Here is an 18,353-nt window from a genome sequence, read left to right as displayed (position 1 = left end):
TGGTTGGTGCTTGTAAAATATCCAGCACAATGCATGGCACACACTAAATGTTGGATTTATCCCCCTTTCTTGACTCACCACCCCCCCACCCCCAATCTTAATTCAGATTCTCCCAGAAGCAGAGCCTGAATCAAGGATTCAAGCGCATGTCATTGACTCAGCGCATGATCCCAGGAAGCACCAGTAGGAAAGCGGGATGAGATAGGAAGGAAAGGCAGCTGCATTAGTCAGGGTTTTCCAGAGAAACAGAATCACCCAGCCATGGGGTTATGCGTTAGCAAGGGCACCTGGGGGCTTTGGTTCTCCTGAACATCTGTCCTGCTGTGCACACGGGCAGAGTTGTTAGGGAAAGCTCCCAGGAATAGGGATGCAGGTGCTGGTAGTTGCACATTGGACTGGACAGCAGAGAAGCGGTAGAAGCCAAGAGGATATGGGTGGGGCATTGATGCTATCTGCTCTGTCTTCCTGTGTTCATTTCCACCCCGGCTTTCTCTGAGCTCACCGCTGGCAAGATGGGTCAACATGCTATTCTTGCCATGAGCCCCCTTCTCCGGGGAAGGGCAACCATGGCTCTCTCACCTGGGAGGAAGGCCAGCCTGCTGCCACTGCCATGTTGGTTCATGCGGTCAAGGCTTCTAGCTTGTTCCACCGGTGGCTATCTCTAGCCCTGATCTTGCTTTGAAACTCACATCTTATACTTTTTTTTTTTCCTACTATGTGCTGTTGCTTGGGGAAATGATGATTAGTGGAAAGTAAACTGACCAGAGTTCAGTTTTAGATCTCTGTACTTGTTTGGTGCTGCTGTCTTTGCAGTCAAAATTGTAAATTTTTGGTCACGTAATGTGGAAAATTCACCAAGAAACCAGTGTTGTTAAAATAATCTAATAGCAAAGATTAGGAAGGTTCTAGATTCAGCTCTGCAATGGATGGTTCTCTCACTGGAGGAAGTCTTGTTCCCTTTAGGGAAAAAGATGAGCTTTTTGAGCTAGGTGGTCTTGCAGAGATGATTGCTATAAAGCTTTGATAGTTACCCATTTATTGCTGTTGTCGCCAAGGGAGTAGGAGGGCAACATTCAGAGGCTCTGTATTTTCTCTTTTGAAGTACTTGTTCACATTCCTTTTTAATATACCTGAGGTTATCCAGGTACCTACAGGTGATACAGCCTGGCCTTGGAAATTTAGCTGTTTGCTGAAATAAACAAGTTGGGGCAGACTCACCCTTGTTGACCAGGAATCTGCCAGCTTGACCTGGCGAGATCCCTGTGATGGCAGAGGCCCAGGAAAACCATTAAATGCAGCAGAACATGCGAGTAGCAGCTGCAGATGCCTATCCTGTCTCCTTGTTCATACCTCCCCTAGTAGCTGATCCCTTTGATGTTATTAAAAGTGGAGGGTGATCCCTGCTGTGCAGCTTCAAGTCCTTAAATGCCAGTAGGTGTGAGGTGGCTTTTTATCCATGCAGTCCTGGGCTTTAAAAGGCTGGTGTGTGGAGATGGGGCAGGGCTAAGTCATCTGCTTTCACATTGGGTCAAAGACTCCTCTGGTCCTTTTAGGGACAGAAAATTCCTTTTCTCTCACCTTTAAAATGCTATATTCCCCTGAATCCACAAATATCACTGAAAAAAATAAGTCTTATAGAGGCTTCTGTGGCCCAGAAAGGCAGTGAAATAAGTGTTGATGTTAAACTCTATTTCCCTAATAAACACATTGTTCCATATTTATTTATAGACTCTGAAATAATGGTAGTGAAAACTTTGGCATTTATCCAATGTGTGTTCTATGTTGTGACCACGTTTTTGCTTTTATAAGTCCCGGCTTGTGTCACGGTGGGTTCTGGCATGATGTACTGAGGTGCTCAGAGGTGGCTCTCAGGACAAGCCAATGATGGGCATGGTTTTGTGGAAAGCGTGGGCATGAAGGAAGTGCTCACTACCTGGGAATTCAGTCAACTTCAGTCTTTGAGTTGCCACTAGTGTAAGTACCACGAGTCATCTTGGGATTATCCAGGTGCCTCCAGGTGACCCGGCGTTGCCTTGGAATTTCAGCAGAACAAGTTGCCATTCTTGTTGAGTGATGTATCCTCTGTGCCTACCCAGTGCTTGGCACATGGTACTCGGGACAGTGGGTTATACACGTCCAATAGATGTGGGATTTGCAGAGCACGACTCCTCTGTGAGGTGATTCCCAGCGGCAGGGTGATGGTGCCTTCCTGCTGGCACATTCACACTGCCTTTTAGGAGACTGCGTTGCGTGCAGCCTTGCATCTGCTCACCTTCTATAGGTTTGCTGTGGTGTCTGCCTGTGTCTACCTGTGTTGGACATGGCTAATTGTTGATGTGAATATTGGTGGTTCAGCCTCATGGTTGATACGCCATGAGGTTTAACTCAGGGAGAGCCATAAGGGTGACACATGGAGCATCACCAGGAAGGTAGGGGGCATCCTGCTTCTCTCCTGGTCCCCAAGCGCTCTGGCTGATCATCTTTCTGGAAAGGTGGTGTGTTGGCTTCAGTCCTCCGTGAGGTAGAGGACGAGATACTGTGTGAAGTGTGCTTGTGGTCGTGTGAGGGTAATGGAGGTGACCTTGTGTGGAGGTGACCTTGTGTCTGTGTGTCTGTCCTCACTAATGCTTTCACCTTTTTATTGACAGGCCTGAATTACGTTCTGACAGCTGACGTGGCCAAAAAGGAGAAGGGCCAGTTACCCAGGGTCTACTTTATGTTGCTGGGGGAGTCCATGGGTCAGGTCACAGAGAAGCTGCAGCTGGTCCACATGGAGGAGACCTGTCATCACTATGTGGCCCACGTGAAGGTCAGTCTGTCCTCCCTTTTCTATCTTCAAATGTATGTCAGTCTCCACAGATGTTCATTTGAGACCATTTTTATTATGTTATTACCTGTGCTCTATCTTTCAAATTGTTGCTTCACAAGCAGAACATCTATTCGTTCTGGAGTCTGACAGCTCTTTATTTATTGTGCTGGTCTCAGCCTCTGAGGGCGGTTGTGGTGGGCCAGGAGCAGGTGATGCTCTCTGGCTTGATGTGAGCCTTTCCCCTCTGTGAGGCCCAGTGGTCTCAGGAAAGTCATAGAAGCACGTGCTTCAAGGTCTATGGTGATGCTGGATCACACTGCACCTGATGTCATTAGTGGTCCAGTACACACATTAGCTCACAGTCACAGGTAAGGCATTTGAAAACTGGCTGAACTAAATTTTTCTCCCTTGATTACTCTGGTTATTTTAGAAGTGTATTTTTGGCCCTTTTCCTCCCTGTCTCTAAATAAACTTTCAAATGTTTTCCTCCTCTTGAGATTGTTTGTTAAATACACTTTGCTGCTGATTCAGAGGCCAGGCTTTGATAAGTTCCAAAGAAGCCTCTGCACGGGCAGGTGCTAGCAGGTTGGGAGTCCTGGTGGTGGCCAGGACTGGCCAGCCATTGACCCAAATAGGAGGTGGGAAGACCTATGACCTGGGCCGCATGGTGGATGGAATGAATGATGTTTGGAGTTGGACCTGGTATGTGTCCAGTGGGATGAACACTTTGATCTCTCTGCACTCAGTTTCTGCATCTCTGAAACAGACATGGTAACACTTAACCTTGAAAGGTGGTCTTAAGAATTAAACATTACATGATGAATGGACTCAAGGACTTTGCATGGTATCTGACACGTGGCAGACACTCATTATTATTATTTGATTGTGCCATGTTTCATTCCAACATTTTTGACCTATGAATATCAGTCTCATGTGACTCAACGTAGTATTAATAGCCTATGAATTTCTGCATGATAGCAAAAATAGTGAACAAATTAGAGATGAAGTGTCATTCTATTATTATATTAGTGCTGGAGCAGGAAAGTAACAGCTGCTTCTAGATGCTTCTAGGTTGTGTATGGAGAAAGACCCCACACATCCATGGCTCTTGGTCTGGCTGAGAGCCTATGAGTCTGTGCCCCTGAGATGCTTTTCAGTGGGGCTGGGCAGGGTCCTCTGCCAGGACTCGTGCTGGGGCCTGCCCAGAGCAGCTGCCCTAGAGGCCCGGGTGAAGGCAATTTATAAAGCAGTTGATGCTCCTGTTAAGCCAGCCAGCCACCCGTCCCTGTAAGTCTTAGATTACATTGGCTCATGATGCCCTTGGGGTGGGTGGCCAGGCTCTGTTCAAACACTGCTAGGCCTTTGAGTGCCTGTGCTTGGTGTCTGCATGCTCCCTGGAGCCAGGCCACCTTCCCTGGGCTTCCTCATGCTGGATCTCTTCTGTGGCTGTTTTCCTGCAGGAACTCTAACTTATGCCTCTGGCTGAGAGGTTGCCCTATGTGTGTAGCTACCGCAGGGCCTGGCTTCAGGACAGAGCCACTTAGAGTTTGTAGGCCTTGGCAGTGTGCACTTGGGGAGCAGCAACAATGAGGTGCAGGCTAGAGGTAGGGCTTTTTCTGTATTAGCCTCTGAGAATTAACTGCTGAGGGCTGCCACTCCTGCTACTTTATAAATCCAGGGTTGCCAGATTTAGCAAATAAAAATACATGATCTCCATTTAAATCTGCACTTCAGATTAACAACAAATAATTTAAGACTGTCTCAGAGTACACGGAATATACTTGCACTGAAAATTGCTGACATTTAAACTTCCCTGGGCACCCTGTTGGGAGATCCATCTTCCCTGTATCCTCCCATCCTACAAAGGGCACCTCATTTAGCCGGCACATGACTGACAAGTAGAGGGATTGAGAATGTGGTCAGAGAGCTTGGAGGCTGAGGATGGGGTTCAGGAAAGAGTAAACAGAGACATTTAAGTGATTATTTTGGTCACTTTGCAGAATAAGAGAAAAGGTCTTCCATGAACTTGGACCTTGAGAAATTTGGGTGTTATTGCCTGGCAGTTTTCTCATGCAAGGGGTTGGGAGTTGCATGCCTCTGAGGTCATTGTGGGTCAGGAGGCCAGGTCCCTGTTAATGTATGGCAGAGGGCTGTGTGAAGGGCAGAGTGAGGTGAATGCTAGTGAGCTCACTGCCCTCTGTGGGGGTGGTCCAGCTGGCCTAGGAGACAGCCTGGCCTGGGTTTCTCTGGCTGTGGGAAAGCAGCTGTGGAAGCAGTAGCTCTTGGGGGCTGGGGGGCTGAGCCAGGCATCAAGGCTGGGGGAGGGGTGTGGTAGCTGGGCCTCCTCAGCAGGAATGGGGGACAGGATGCTGGCAGTCTGGACGATGAAAGCTTCATGCAGCCTCTGCTGTAAGTGGAACTTCTCCATAGAGCTGGCTCTTGGCTTTATAGACAGTGAAGGAAGATAAATAAAAGTGTTCTGCCTTATCACACACCATATGGCCAGCAGTGAGGCCAGCACTAGGAGCTGGGTATGTTTTGTTTAGGCTATCTTTAGGTATTTTTTTTTTAAGTCTTTTCCAATCTTTTTTTTTTCTTCTTCTTTTTCCCTGGAAGTTTTCTTTCCATATATGGTGATGAGTAGCTCTGTTGCGGGAGAGACTGCTGGGACCAACACCTGCCTCCCAGGCTAGCTGTTTTGTCCCACACTAGCTGTCTTGTCCCACACTTGGTTCCATTCATGGCCCTGATGGAGCCTCCAGGAAGCACAGATTGTTGTAATCAGCCTCATGTGCTGTTGTAATCAGCCTCATGTGCTAATCAGTGTCCATGTGCCCAAGTTTCTCTCCCCACCTCTCCCAAACCAGTCAAGTTTGGTGTGGGTGGGGCCCTTCTGCTAGTAGTAGGCTGAAGGATCCTTGCAGTTCCCAGAGTCACAGGTGAAAACCCACACACCTTCCCTGAGCCTACCTTCCCTGAGCCTCAAGACTCTACTCGATTTGTCCTCAGTTTGACTTTTGTTTACCTCGCACATGACTGGGGGTATCTAGGGACCCCAGACTTAAGGGGTGCATACTTTAAAGGGATCCAGTCATCCATAAGCACAAAGGCAAAGGAAGCAGACATTCAGAGTGATAGATCTTTAATAGAATTAGTGTCCTGAGAGAAGGCAGAGAGGCTAGTCCTAATAATAGTTTTCCAATAAAATTCCCCAAATTACCCATCCCATTGTGGGCAAATGCCCAGCCACACAGGTTGGTCCAAAGCAGGGCAGTTGAGGCCCAAAAGTTTGCCATAAGTCTAAGATACCTTCTGGTGGGAAGGAGCAAGAAGGAGCTTAGGCAGGTCTGAGAGAGCTGGGGCCAAAGGAGATACCACATCAAGACAGCCTCCCCATTTATCTCTCACCCGTGTGTCTGTTTCAAGTGTCTGTGTCTCCCTTTCACATGTCTCTTCCAAATCCCTTCCCCAGCAGTATCAGGGTGCAAGTCGGGCAGTAGAAAACAAGATCCCGCGCTTGCCTGCTTTCTGTGTTATATAGCTTCATCTGGCCACTCAGCTCTAGCCCTAGGTCCCAGTGGATACCCCACTCAGGAAGTCTGATTCATGGCTCACTGGGACTGGTAGTTCAAGATGGCTGCATCCAGTGGGAGTGGGGTAATGGCCCCTCCCCTTTGCAGAGGTGCCTTTGTAACATGTTCTAGCCTCATCTTTCTCATCACATGCACCCTGAACTCTTCCCCAGGGGAACAACCCCTTTTCTCCTGGAATGTTTCTCTTTCCCCCCTGTTGTGGTTCTCCTGTTCACCTTGGCGTTTCTGGCACTTGATCATCATGGCCCAGTTTTGGTCCTGCATGTACAATCACGTACCATCTGCAAGCTTTTTGCATTTTGGTGGGGAGGTCTGAAATACACACTTTCTGCAGTATTTTATTTCATAGATTTTCTTTAAATCAGTCAACTTTTTGCCTCAAATAAAATTTTTAATTGAAGTATTATTTAAAAATTTTAAGTTTTGGGTGCTCGGTGTTGGAAATTAGCATGTCTATAATGTAAGTTCACTGCTGAATGTCCAAATCCATCCTTCACCATAAAATAATTAAAAAGAGACTTCATACCACCCTTTAAGCAGAAAACCACTTATTGCATGCCAAAAATAGGAAGTAATTGTAAAAATAAATACATTGAAGACACAACAATGGTGCTGATTCTAGCTGGATTTCATTGTTTGCTAGTCTGAAGAAGTGGCCCACTCTTCCTGTGTATTAAAAGAGGAAATCATGGAGTGCTAGGGAAATATCAAAGACATACTGGCACCACAATGAACTTTCTCCCTGATGTGGTCAGAAGGACGATAGGAATTTTGACTGGAGAATAACTTTCTAAATACGTGGGTCCTGGTCTGTCATAGAGCCCAAGTGCCATGCAAATTCATATCACGACCCCTTCCCCCCCAAACCCCCAAGCCTGGTCAAGCAGTTCTTTGATTGCATCATCTTACTGGCTGAAGGTTGTCTGTTCTTCCAGGCTCAGTCACTTCACAGGTCTTCAGTGTCCTCAGCCAGCCACTATCCTGGCCCTGGGATGGCACCATCAGCTGTGTTCTCAGAGCTTACTCCATGCTACCCAACTCCTCCTTTGGCAGAGACAGACTGCAATATTGTGATTTATCAGAAGTGTGTGTTTAGTTATTCAGGTGGCCAACATTTCTCATATATATGTGGTGTTCATCTATAGTTCCTGGCTCAAAGCTCCTTAAAACCCTTGGAATTTCCTAGTGTGTGAATGATAAAATTATCTTCTGTTATGTTAACGTAACTTTTGGAAAGGATCCTGGATGGGGCCTGGTTGCTGAGGGAACCAACCCCTGTGATTAGAGCATTGGAACTTCCAATCCTAACCCCTAGACCTCCACGGAGGAGAGAGGGGCTGGAGGTTGAGTTCAATTGACAGTGACCAATGAGCTAATCATGCCTAAGCAATGAAGCCCCATAAAAACTCAAAAAGGGGCTTGAGATAACTTCTTGGTTGGTGAAACTGTGGCAGTTTGAAGAGAATGGCCTGGATGTTCTGAAATCTGTCCCCATACCAAACATCTCTTCCATCTGTTCCTGAATTATATCCTTTGTAATATATTTGTAATCTAGTAAGTAAACTGGTTTCCTAAGTTAGCAAATTAATTGAACTTAGCAAATTAATTGAACCTGAGAAGTGGATCCTGGGCACCTTTGATCTATAGCTGGCTAGTCAGAAGCACAGACCTGGGCACCTGGCGTAGACTGGTCTTGGGACACTAAGCCCTTTACTGATAGGATCAGATGCTATCTCTGGGCGGACAGTGTCAGAATTGGGTGGAGTTGAGATTAATTCTTGGACATCCTGCCAGTGTCTAAGAAATGTTTGTTGGTGTGAGGAAGCTTCCATATACCACCCCCCCCACCCCAATGGAAACAGAGTGTAGGACACTGGCACACAGAGGCACAGACTGAATATATGTCAAACCAAAGTTTGTTGAAGTGACTATAGTTCAGCTGGAATGTGGGATCATAGGGAGCATCTGATCAAAGTGGGGGACCTATACACCTCTCTGTGGGCCTCTAGTTGGCACAAGATGATGGAGAAGAGAGTTTCAGATGCATGGCCTGTGCTGAAGAATGACTATGAGTGTCCTGCCAGGACGCCACAGTTGACTGGTCTGGGTGCATTAACCTGCATGAGAACTGTGCTCCATCCTCATGTCCACATACTTCCTTGAGAAACCCACCCTTTGTGAGGTCAGACACTAAGGCATGATGGACAAATTAGCCTTTCAGAAGCTGGGAAACCAGGGTGACAGTTTTGAGTCCATAAGAACAGAGAAGCCTGGCAGATAGACGTCTGTCCCAACTGTGAGCATGCATGACACCCTCTAGTCTTCAGGAAACCTCTGGTGAGCTAACCACACGTCGGTGTCAAGAGAGCCAAACAAGTGTAAAGAGGAAAAAAAACACAACACACTAGACCGGGGGATCTGAAAGTTCTTTGGTTTTTTTGAGTAGCTGCAGGTGTTTACTAAACTGTTCATCTGTGTTATGGAGCCTTTTTTAAGGGTGTTTGAGCCTGACCTTACAGCAACTTCTTTGTTACTTGTGGGAGCAGGTGCTTGTTCTGGCCTAGTAAAGGGCATCACACTGGCCACCCGCTCTTCTTGGAGATCATGCCTCAGGCTCTGCCCACATGTTTTAGTTTGTTTCCATTTTTACATCCAGCAAAATGCCTTAAGGCCAAGTTATCACATGATAGGCTGTCAGTTTGCAGTGTGTTGAATGCAGTTTTCAGAAGTCTCAGAGCCTTTTATCTTCTTGTTTAAGAAGCAGATAGTTAAGAAAAGTTTAATTGGAATAAATAGGAACTCTGTGAGGAAGAGAAGGAAAAAAAAGCAGAGTTTCCATTTTTGTGTAGAAAATAACAGGCCACATCTCTTAGTTGACAAGTCAAATAAGAAAAAGTAAGGTCTGGGGAAAAAGGGATGCAGACCTTCGATGAAGGAGGTTATTTGAAAACTTTTTTTTTTTTTTTTTTTTGGAAATTGATAGTTTTATGCATGTTGCTAAAAATATTTAAAAAATACTAAAAGAGATACAAAGAAAAGACATTTCCGGCCATTCCATTTCTCTTTAGTAGGCAGCCATGGTTCCAATGTCTTGTGTCTCCTTCAAGAGCTTGTCATAAATACACAAAGCTATGTGTGTACACCTGCAGATGGCCGCTTGTGGCAGCACACTGTTGTATAGCTTCTTTTCAAATGTCCAATAACAGATTGGCTAAGCAGATTTTGGTAAATCTGTATCATGGAATACTACCTAACAATAACAAAGAATGCATGAATCTCAAAAACATTACATTAAATGAAAGAAACCAGACATAAAATGCTACTGGTCTAATGATTCCATTTATCTGACAATCTAGGAAAGGCCCACTAAAGAAATAGAAAGTAAATCATTGGATTTTCAGGGGCTCAGGAAGAGGTGGGGAAAGAGGATAGTGACAATGATTGACTGCAGAAATCATGAGGGAACTAGATCATAATTGTGGTAGTAATTATATGACTGAATGCATTCAATAACGTTCTTTGAAGTGTACACTTAAAAATAGGAGTGTTACTATGTTACTAAATTATATACCAATAAATGGTATACATTTGTATACCAATCAAATGTATTTTTTTAATAAATATTTAGTTATTTATTTATACAAGCATGGGTACAGTCAGAAGCGTGGGAGGGTGAGAGAATTCACCAGAGCCAGACGGGGAGCAGAGCAGGCAGAAGGACCGAGGTACACTGCTGAGGGGAGCAGCGGGCGGCAGGAGAGGTCTGTGTGCCATGTGGGACCCTCCCCCGGCGGCTGGGGAGCAGCTGGGGATCAAACCGGCACTGCAGGGGCTGTGGGCAGCTTTGCAACCCAGCGCTCAACCGCTGCGCCACCGGAGAGACCCCAAATGTATTTTTTTTATGGATCTTGAAGGTTATTCGATATGGGTGCATGTAGAATTTCCCTGCCCCTTCGCATGTCTGCATGGTATTCTGTTGAAAGATGGTTCCTTGATTTACTTAACTTGTCTCGGGATCTTAACAATGTCAGCTCCAAGCTAACTCTACATGGAGTTTATAGGCCAGCAGTCTCAGTTTGTTTCTCTGGAAGTCTTTCATGGTCACTTTTTGGAAGGCCCTTGACCTACCCTGGGAAGAGAAAGGGTAGCCCTTAAGCCTGAGTAGAGTGCCCCCGTCTATGGCAGTCAGTTTCTCTTCCCAACCCAGACCTGTAGTGTCCTGATTGAGGGCTTGTTAGAACCCCTGAAGAAGGTAGATGGAAGGGCCCTGAGGTGGCCATGGACCTGTGTCCTAAAGATGACAAACCTCTCACTCATGGGTGCCCAAGAAAAACTGGGGAGGATTGTCTTCATGCCTGCCATTGGCTTTGTGCCTGTGGCAGGTTCTTTGTCTCTTGGATGCACAATGGCCTGGATATTTGCTAAGGGGCTCTGGTCACACTAAGGAATGGGAGACTGCATTTGGGAGACCATGCTGGAAGTCACTACTCTGAATGTGGGTTGCTTTGACCAATCCTCCCAGAAACCATGTGTGCATAGCTGGAGAGCAGACTGGGGAGGAATCAAGAGTGGAAGAGGTGCAAATGTCCCACATGGAGACTGGTATCTCCCGGGGGCACCATTTGGCCATAGCTTGCTTTTTGGGTGGAACGAGAATTCTTTATCTCCTGCGGTTGGGCAGAGCAACTGATGACATGATGACTAGTAAAAGCAAGTACAGCCATTCTAATTCAATCACTTTGCCTACCTCAAATCCTTTTCGTGAAAGAAGACCGAAATGAACAGTATAGCATTGACTTTCTAGTGGGTTAATCATAAGATTATTTGTACTTTCTATGTGACAAGACTTATAATAATTGTGGGTGAAATTTTCATTTTAAGAAGCGACTTTCTGTTCACAGTTATTTACCAGCTCTGGGCATACCTATATTTTGTTGCTGCCCTTGTAATAACAATATACTTTTGAAATTACACTTTATAATGTGATCTGTCTTACTGGTTATCTTGTATTTGAGGTGTAATTATAAAAGATTTTCCTTCCCCTTCAAATCTAAAACTTATATGTTTATCATTAGAGGAATGCCCTTTAGAAATCATCATCTTCTAGTGGTTCCTATTTTGGAATTTCCTCCAGGATATATTCATTCTTTTAACATTTGAGATATATTTGGCACATAACAATTAGTTTCAGGTATACAGCATAATGAATGCATAATGAATTGATATGTTTACATTACAAAATGATCACCACAATATGTCTATTTAACATCTGTTAAACATAATTACAAATTTTTCCTTTTGAGAAAATCTTTTAATATCTGTTCTCTTGGCAAGTTTCAAATATACAAGGCAAAATTATTAACTGTAATTATCATGTTGTACATTACATTGACAAGAATGATTTATTATGCAACTGAAAGTTTATACTTTTATTCATTTCACTGACACCCCCTGACCCCCACTTCTGGTACCCATCAGTCTATTTGATCCATGAGTTCATTTTTTGTTTTAGATTCTATATGTAAATGAAGTTCATCTTCATTTGACATATTTCACTTAGCATAATGCCCTTAAGGTTAATTGTTGCAAATGGTAAAATTACCTTTTTTCTGACTGAATATTCTGTTGTGCCTGGGTGTTTCCTCTCTCCCTATATTTCCTTTGCCCATTCATCCACTGATGATTAATACTTAGGTTGACTGTAATGAATAATGCTACAATGGACATGAGTGCAGATATCTTTTTTGAATTAGTGTTTTTGTCTCCTTTGGAGACTCAAAAGTAGAAATGCTAGATCATATGGTAATTATATTTTTAAATACTCACTTTTGGTTATAGAAAACTTTGGGAGTTAATTTGAATTTCGGAAGCAGCCAGACTTCTGTGTGATCCTCTCTAGTAGATAGTAACATACTGGGGAAAAGTGAGATATGATAATACAGATATAAGCAGTAAAGTGTTTAGTCACTAAACCCTTTTTGAAAGTGACTCTAACTAAAAGAAGAACATTATATGTATGATATTCCCACAATATTCAAAGAAATAATGGAGACAGCAAACACGAATTGAGCATTTATTTAGTATGTGCCAGTCAGTTCATTGTCAGTTGCTACTATTAATCTTTTCTCCTCACACTAACATGAAGGATAGTTGTTCTTTTTATTTTCATGTACATTTGAGAAAACAAGGCATAGGGCAGTTAAGAAGCTTACTCAACGCCTTATAGCTAATGGTAGCAGTGGTGGGATCTGAACGCATCATGTCTGGTTCCCAAGGCTGGCTCTAACACCGCTCATATACAGAATCTGGAGCTAGCTGAGTACTTGCTATGTTCTAGGTACTCCTCTGAGGGCTGTACATGGGTAAGGAGGGTAAGCAACTTGCCCAAGTTTGCAGATCTTGAGAGAGTCTCTATGGGAATGCATATGCTACCAGAGGTAGCAACTTTTCAGCAGTGGTGTGCTAATAATGGAGAACAGCCAGCAATTAGGGGGTCGGTGTTGGGGAGGGGCAACCTTGAGTTACAGCATTTTGCCAGTTCTCCTGGTATAAATATTCCCACCACAGCTGATTACAAGCTCCCAACGTGACATCTCTGAGTGTGGAGTTAAGAAGAAACGTGCCGTAGCACACTGTTCTATAGAATTCCCACCATGTATTTATTAGAGAAGGCAATAGATCTAAATAACTTCAGGAACATAAATAATAGTATAGTAAAACAATTAGGAAGTGATAAGCTTTGAGTATTTATTACCTTTAACTTATTTTTTTATTGTAAGTTTATGCAGTTCAGTTTAATAATGGCCATGTTTAACTACTGGCTCATAAACTTCCTGAAAATTTAGCAGCTGATTTTTGCAGACCAGCTGTAACCCGCCCTACTCCTGTCACCACTGTGTCTGTTACTAAGTTGGTCATATCACTCATGACTTACCCACAGAGATGTCTGATAATCTGAGTCTTTCTTTCTTCCTTTTTCCTGTGGCTTTTTAAATTGACAAATAATATGAAAGTAAATTAGTGAGGTCAGTTGAACCACCAGACCACAGCTTTTATATATGTGTGTTTAGTTCAGACACACTCAGTATGTTGCCTAAAATTATTAAATGGTTTTATACTTTCCATTAAAATAATGGAAAAAAAAGTTTTCATGTCTTGAACTTGCCCCCGCTCACCCTCATGTATCCATGTTAAGATTGTGTTCTGTCTCCCTCTATGCATAAAGAATAACCAAGGGCTGATTGTTGAAGGAGAGAAGAACCAAGTGAGGGCATATTTTACCTCCCTTGGGACTCTTTAAATTCTGGGAGTCTCCTCACCTTTTGAGACTTAATTTGCTCCTAAGTTTGGTTTGTGTGGATGGACTGCGCCATTCTTCAGTCCTGTAGGTGACTTGCTCAAGTAAAATCTGAGGCTGATCCTCTCCTTTTCTCACGAGTTGTTCTGATTAGAACAGCTTATCAAGGTGACCCACATCCTATTATTCTTTCCCCTCTCTATTCCTTCTGGAGGCATCCATTCCCAGAGTCAATTGGTGTTCTCTGATCTACGTGGGTCCACATGGTCTAAGCAGCAGCAGCAGGCCTTGGAGTCACCCTTCGTGTGGTGGCTGGTCCTTCAGCACACCTCAGAGACTGCCTCCACCAGGTTTGGGAGGAGCCCTTGCCATCTCTTCTGCCAAGTACAGCGTTTGTGTCTGAGACATGTTCAGCTCCATGTGGAAGGGCCCGCCATGGCCTCTGAAGATGGATGAGCAGTGAGCTCAGTTATGAGGTTTCCCTGTAAAGGCAGTGGCCCCCAGGGCCGCTCCTGGGCAGCCAGTCTGCAAGTCCAGACTGTGTGGGGGTGGGAATCCCCAGAAGGGGAAGTGGGGAGGAAGAGTGCCCCCCCCTTCATGCTGTGCATCATGTTAAGATAGGACGTGGATAAAAACATCCGTTAGAGGGAGATGACTGTATCTGGGTCAGTGGCAGTGGGGGGTCTGTCTGGAGAATTCCTCTCCTGAGGAAGGATTCCAAGCCAGCTAAGATTTCCCAAGGATCTGTGAAGTCTCAGACTTTCCAACCTGTTCTTCATGGCATTCCCAGGATCCCTGGGGACATGTCAGAAGCCCATTGTAGACAACTGTGCTAAAGGGTACACTGGAGTGTTACCTGTGTGTGGTAAGAGCTGACATCTTTAGTGCTTATATAGTAGAATTACTCTTTTTATAAAATAGGTTTTACTTCTTATTTTTTTTTAAAGATTTATTTATTTATTTATACAAGCACTGGGTACAGTCAGAAGCGCGGGAGGGTGAGAGAATTCACCAGAGCCAAAGCAGGGAACAGAACAGGCAGACTGGTGAAATACACTGCTGAGGGGAGCCGCGGGAGGCAGGAGAGGTCTGTGCGCCATGTGGGACCCTCGCTGGCGGCCAGGGATTGAACCGGCGCTGCAGAGGCTGCAGGCAACTTCGCAGCCCAACGCTCAACCACTGTGCCACCAGGGGAGGGCCACTCTCCTTATTTTTTGTTTGCATTTTATTTTTTTTTAAATTGACTTACCATTAGGATTCTTCCCATTGGGTGTTGCCACCAAAGTGTACCCACCACCAAATATCCCATAGTCCACCACCGTAGGCCATTGTGCTTCCTTTGCTCTTTGTTCTTAACCCTCCCACCCATCCCTTACCCCCTCTGAAACCTGGAAATTAAATGACATGTTACTATTAGCTAATTTACAGAACATCACTCAAATGTCACTGGTTGTCTAAAGTCCTTTATAACAAAAGAAAATCCTAGATTGTGGGCTACATTTGGTTGTCTCATCTCATTAGTTTGGAACAGTTTTGTGGCCTTTGTCTTTCATGACCTTGACATTTTCAGAGAACAGGTCAGTTATTTTATAGAAGTTCCCCTCTATACTTTGGTTTGTCTATTTCATCATGATTAGGTTCAGAATATACATATTCTGCAGGAATACAGCAGAATAATTGTGTCCTATATATTTAAAAACATGTACATCCCAAAAACATGTATATTTTAGCTCCTATATCAACACAACTTTCCAAAGTCAGTTGCCTTCACTAAATTGGGGCTGTGTATGTTTGCAGGATGTGATTGTAATAGTAGGGTGCTCTGTTCTACCCCCTCTCTCCTCTGTCCACTGGGGTAGAGAGTCCTGGGAAGGTGATTAATGGGTTGTTCGTGGAGCTCCCAGTCCTGTGTGTCTGCAAGCAGTTCCCAGCTCTCGCTGCAACCTGTGACTACAACAGAATGCACTTTTCCATCCAGCATTAGGAGTTCCATCCAAGTGTGAGGACCCAGAACCGTGGCTCCAGGGGTTTATGCACACTAAGAGTGCCCTTTCTAACAGAAAGCAAAGTTGCTGGTGTTATTTCAGCAGCTCAAGGATGCAGTTCTCTTGATCTTCCACGCATTCAGGAAATAGGTACTGGGGACCTACTGTGTGCTAAGCTATGCAGGCCCTCAGCTCATCCTGTGAACAAAATCCTTGCTTTTGGGGAGCTTACTTCTAGTGGAGGGAGGCAGGAATAGATATAATAAAGCAGGACATTAAAGTGTGTTAGGTGATGGGCGCTATGGAAAACAGAAGTAGAGGAGGGCTGGGAGAGCCGGTTACGGTGAAGCAGGTCAAGTGACGAGAGGTGAGATTTGAGCGAATACTTGAAGGAGGTGGGGAATTAGCAAAGCAGATTCCTGGGGGAAGTGTTTAGACAGGCCGTGAAGTGTTCAGAATTTGAGGAGTGTGGAGGAGGCATGGGAGGCGAGGAGGGCTGAGTGGTTGGGGGTGGGCCACCACCTCACATCAGGCCTCCTAGGCCTTTTTCCTTATTTGAGTGTTGTGAGATCCGAGCTGAGCAGTGGTGTAGGCTTCCGTTTTAAAAGAACCTCTGACTTCTGTGTAGAAATGGAACAGAAGCAGGGATGTGGGTGGGAGACTGAGTGTCTCTGCCTGGGTGATAGCAGTGGTGGTGGTGAGACATGTCTGAATTCTGCATGTGTTTCAAAAGTGGATCCTAAGGGTTTCATTGGTAGATAGGAAAAATGAGATGTTAAAGGTGATGCCAGAGTTCTCAGTCTGATTAACTGAAGGATGAAGTTGTTGCTGGTTTTGTTTTTCAAGTGGAGTAGGCAATGCTTTAGGTGGGCCAGGTTTCATGGGGGAAGATCTGGAGTTCATTTCAAACACACTGAATTTGAGGTTCCTATTAGAAATTGAAGTGGAGAGGTGTATATGTGCTTCCTAAGTGTGAATAGTGCTTTGGGTTGGAGTCATCAGCAGATGGATTGTGTTTAAAGAGATGAGATTTGATGAGATCACTGAGGGACTGAAATAGAGAGTTTCAAGGATGGGGCTATGGACATTCCAACACTAGGAATACCTTTTCCTCATGGTCCCACGATGGCTGCTGAATTCCAGCCACAGTATCTGCTTTCCATATAGGAAGAAAGGGGAAAAGCAACAGGGGTCTTGCCATGTCATCAGAGTCCCCTATAAAGAGCTTCAAATGATTTCTACTAATAACTCATTGACCATCTGTGTTGTAAGGGATGTCAGGAGATGTTGGTTTTAGCTGGACACTTTGCAAATCCTAGTAGTATAGAGCTATCCTGTCTAGTAGAACGTTCTACAGTGCCAGAAATATGCTGTATCTGCACTGTCCAATATGGTAGTTTCTAACCACACTGCTATCTAGCCCTTGAAATGTTGCTAGTGCTATTGAAGAATGAAATTTTCACTTAATTACGTTTAAATTGAATTAACCACATGTGCCTAGTGGCTACCACATTGGACAGTGTAGCTATTGAAGTCTGATTATTAAAGGAAGGGTGGGCACTGGGGTAGGCTTAAACATTTTGCTATAGTGGAATATGGCATCCTCTTGGGTCTTGGTCACACAATCAAGCCTCACTAGCCAAATGAAAATATAAATAACTGGGTCCTCCCCGGTGGCGCAGCTGGGTTGCGGAGCTGCCCGCAGCCTCTGCAGCGCCGGTTGGATCCCCGGCTGCTCCCCGGCCACTAGAGGAGGGTCCCACATGGCGCGCAGACCTCTCCTGCCGCCCGCTGCTCCCCTCAGCAGTGTACTTCAGTCCTTCTGCCTGCTCTGCTCCCCACTCTGGCTCTGGTGAATTCTCTCACCCTCCCGCACTTCTGACTGTACCCAGTGCTTATATAAATAAATAAATAAATAAATAAATAAATAAATAAATAAATAAATAAATAAATAAATCTTTAAAAAAATATATAAATAACTGGGTTGAATCAGGTTGACCATTCACTTTCCCTTATATACATTGGCTGAAAGCTAAATTTTAAGAATACTATAGAACATTGTCTGTCTCTCTAGGGTTCCCAGCTAACTGGAAATTTTTGAAGGGTTATTTTGGAAAGCACACACACACGCACACACACCACACACATCTATATGCACATAATCTTGCATCTGGTATTTTCTGTATTCTCTTTGGCATGGGACTGTGTAGGGGATGGAAGTAGAATTGCTGGATCAAAAGGAAGGGCGTTTAAGGTTTGAGACATAGTACAGAGTCACCTACCCCTGCCCAGAATCACCATACTACAGTCTTCATTGGGTGGAGAGAGTCTTTTTCAACTTAGCATCTGCTGAGCACATGAATTAAAGCATTTTTTCTGCTTAGAATGGCATGGGCTGGACTGGGCAGGTCTGTCTGTGGTCAGCCACATAGTCTTAGCTACGTTGCTTCACTGTTATTGCTGAGCTTCAGTTTCCTCAATTGAAAATGGGAAGAATACCAACTTCATAGTGGAGATCCAGTGAACATTGGCCCCTTTCCCTTCTCTACCCTGTAAATCTTTCACCTTGCTGCCTCTGTGTTTGGAATGGGTCAAGTCTCATTTCATAGGTGCTTGGGGGATTTTTTTTTTTTTTTTTTTTTTTTTTAGTGATTAGAAGCAGATGGTGA

At 44.6% G+C, this 18,353-nt stretch overlaps 1 protein-coding gene across 1 annotated transcript in view; it reads left to right on the top strand.

Annotated features, from left to right (window-relative positions):
• The window catches only part of ITGA9 (integrin subunit alpha 9), a gene marked incomplete at both ends in the record, with an annotated part of 284,025 nt that overhangs the window by 70,339 nt on the left and 195,333 nt on the right, over positions 1–18,353 (top strand). The window contains one exon of the mRNA XM_084248287.1: positions 2,649–2,809. Coding sequence (XP_084104413.1) covers positions 2,649–2,809 — 161 coding nt within the window. The remainder of the gene's footprint in view (positions 1–2,648; positions 2,810–18,353) is intronic.

The sequence above is a fragment of the Talpa europaea genome (assembly GCF_964194135.1).
Source record: "Talpa europaea genome assembly, chromosome: 11".
NCBI lineage: Eukaryota > Metazoa > Chordata > Mammalia > Eulipotyphla > Talpidae > Talpa > Talpa europaea.
This window is presented reverse-complemented; position numbering and strand designations above follow the sequence as displayed.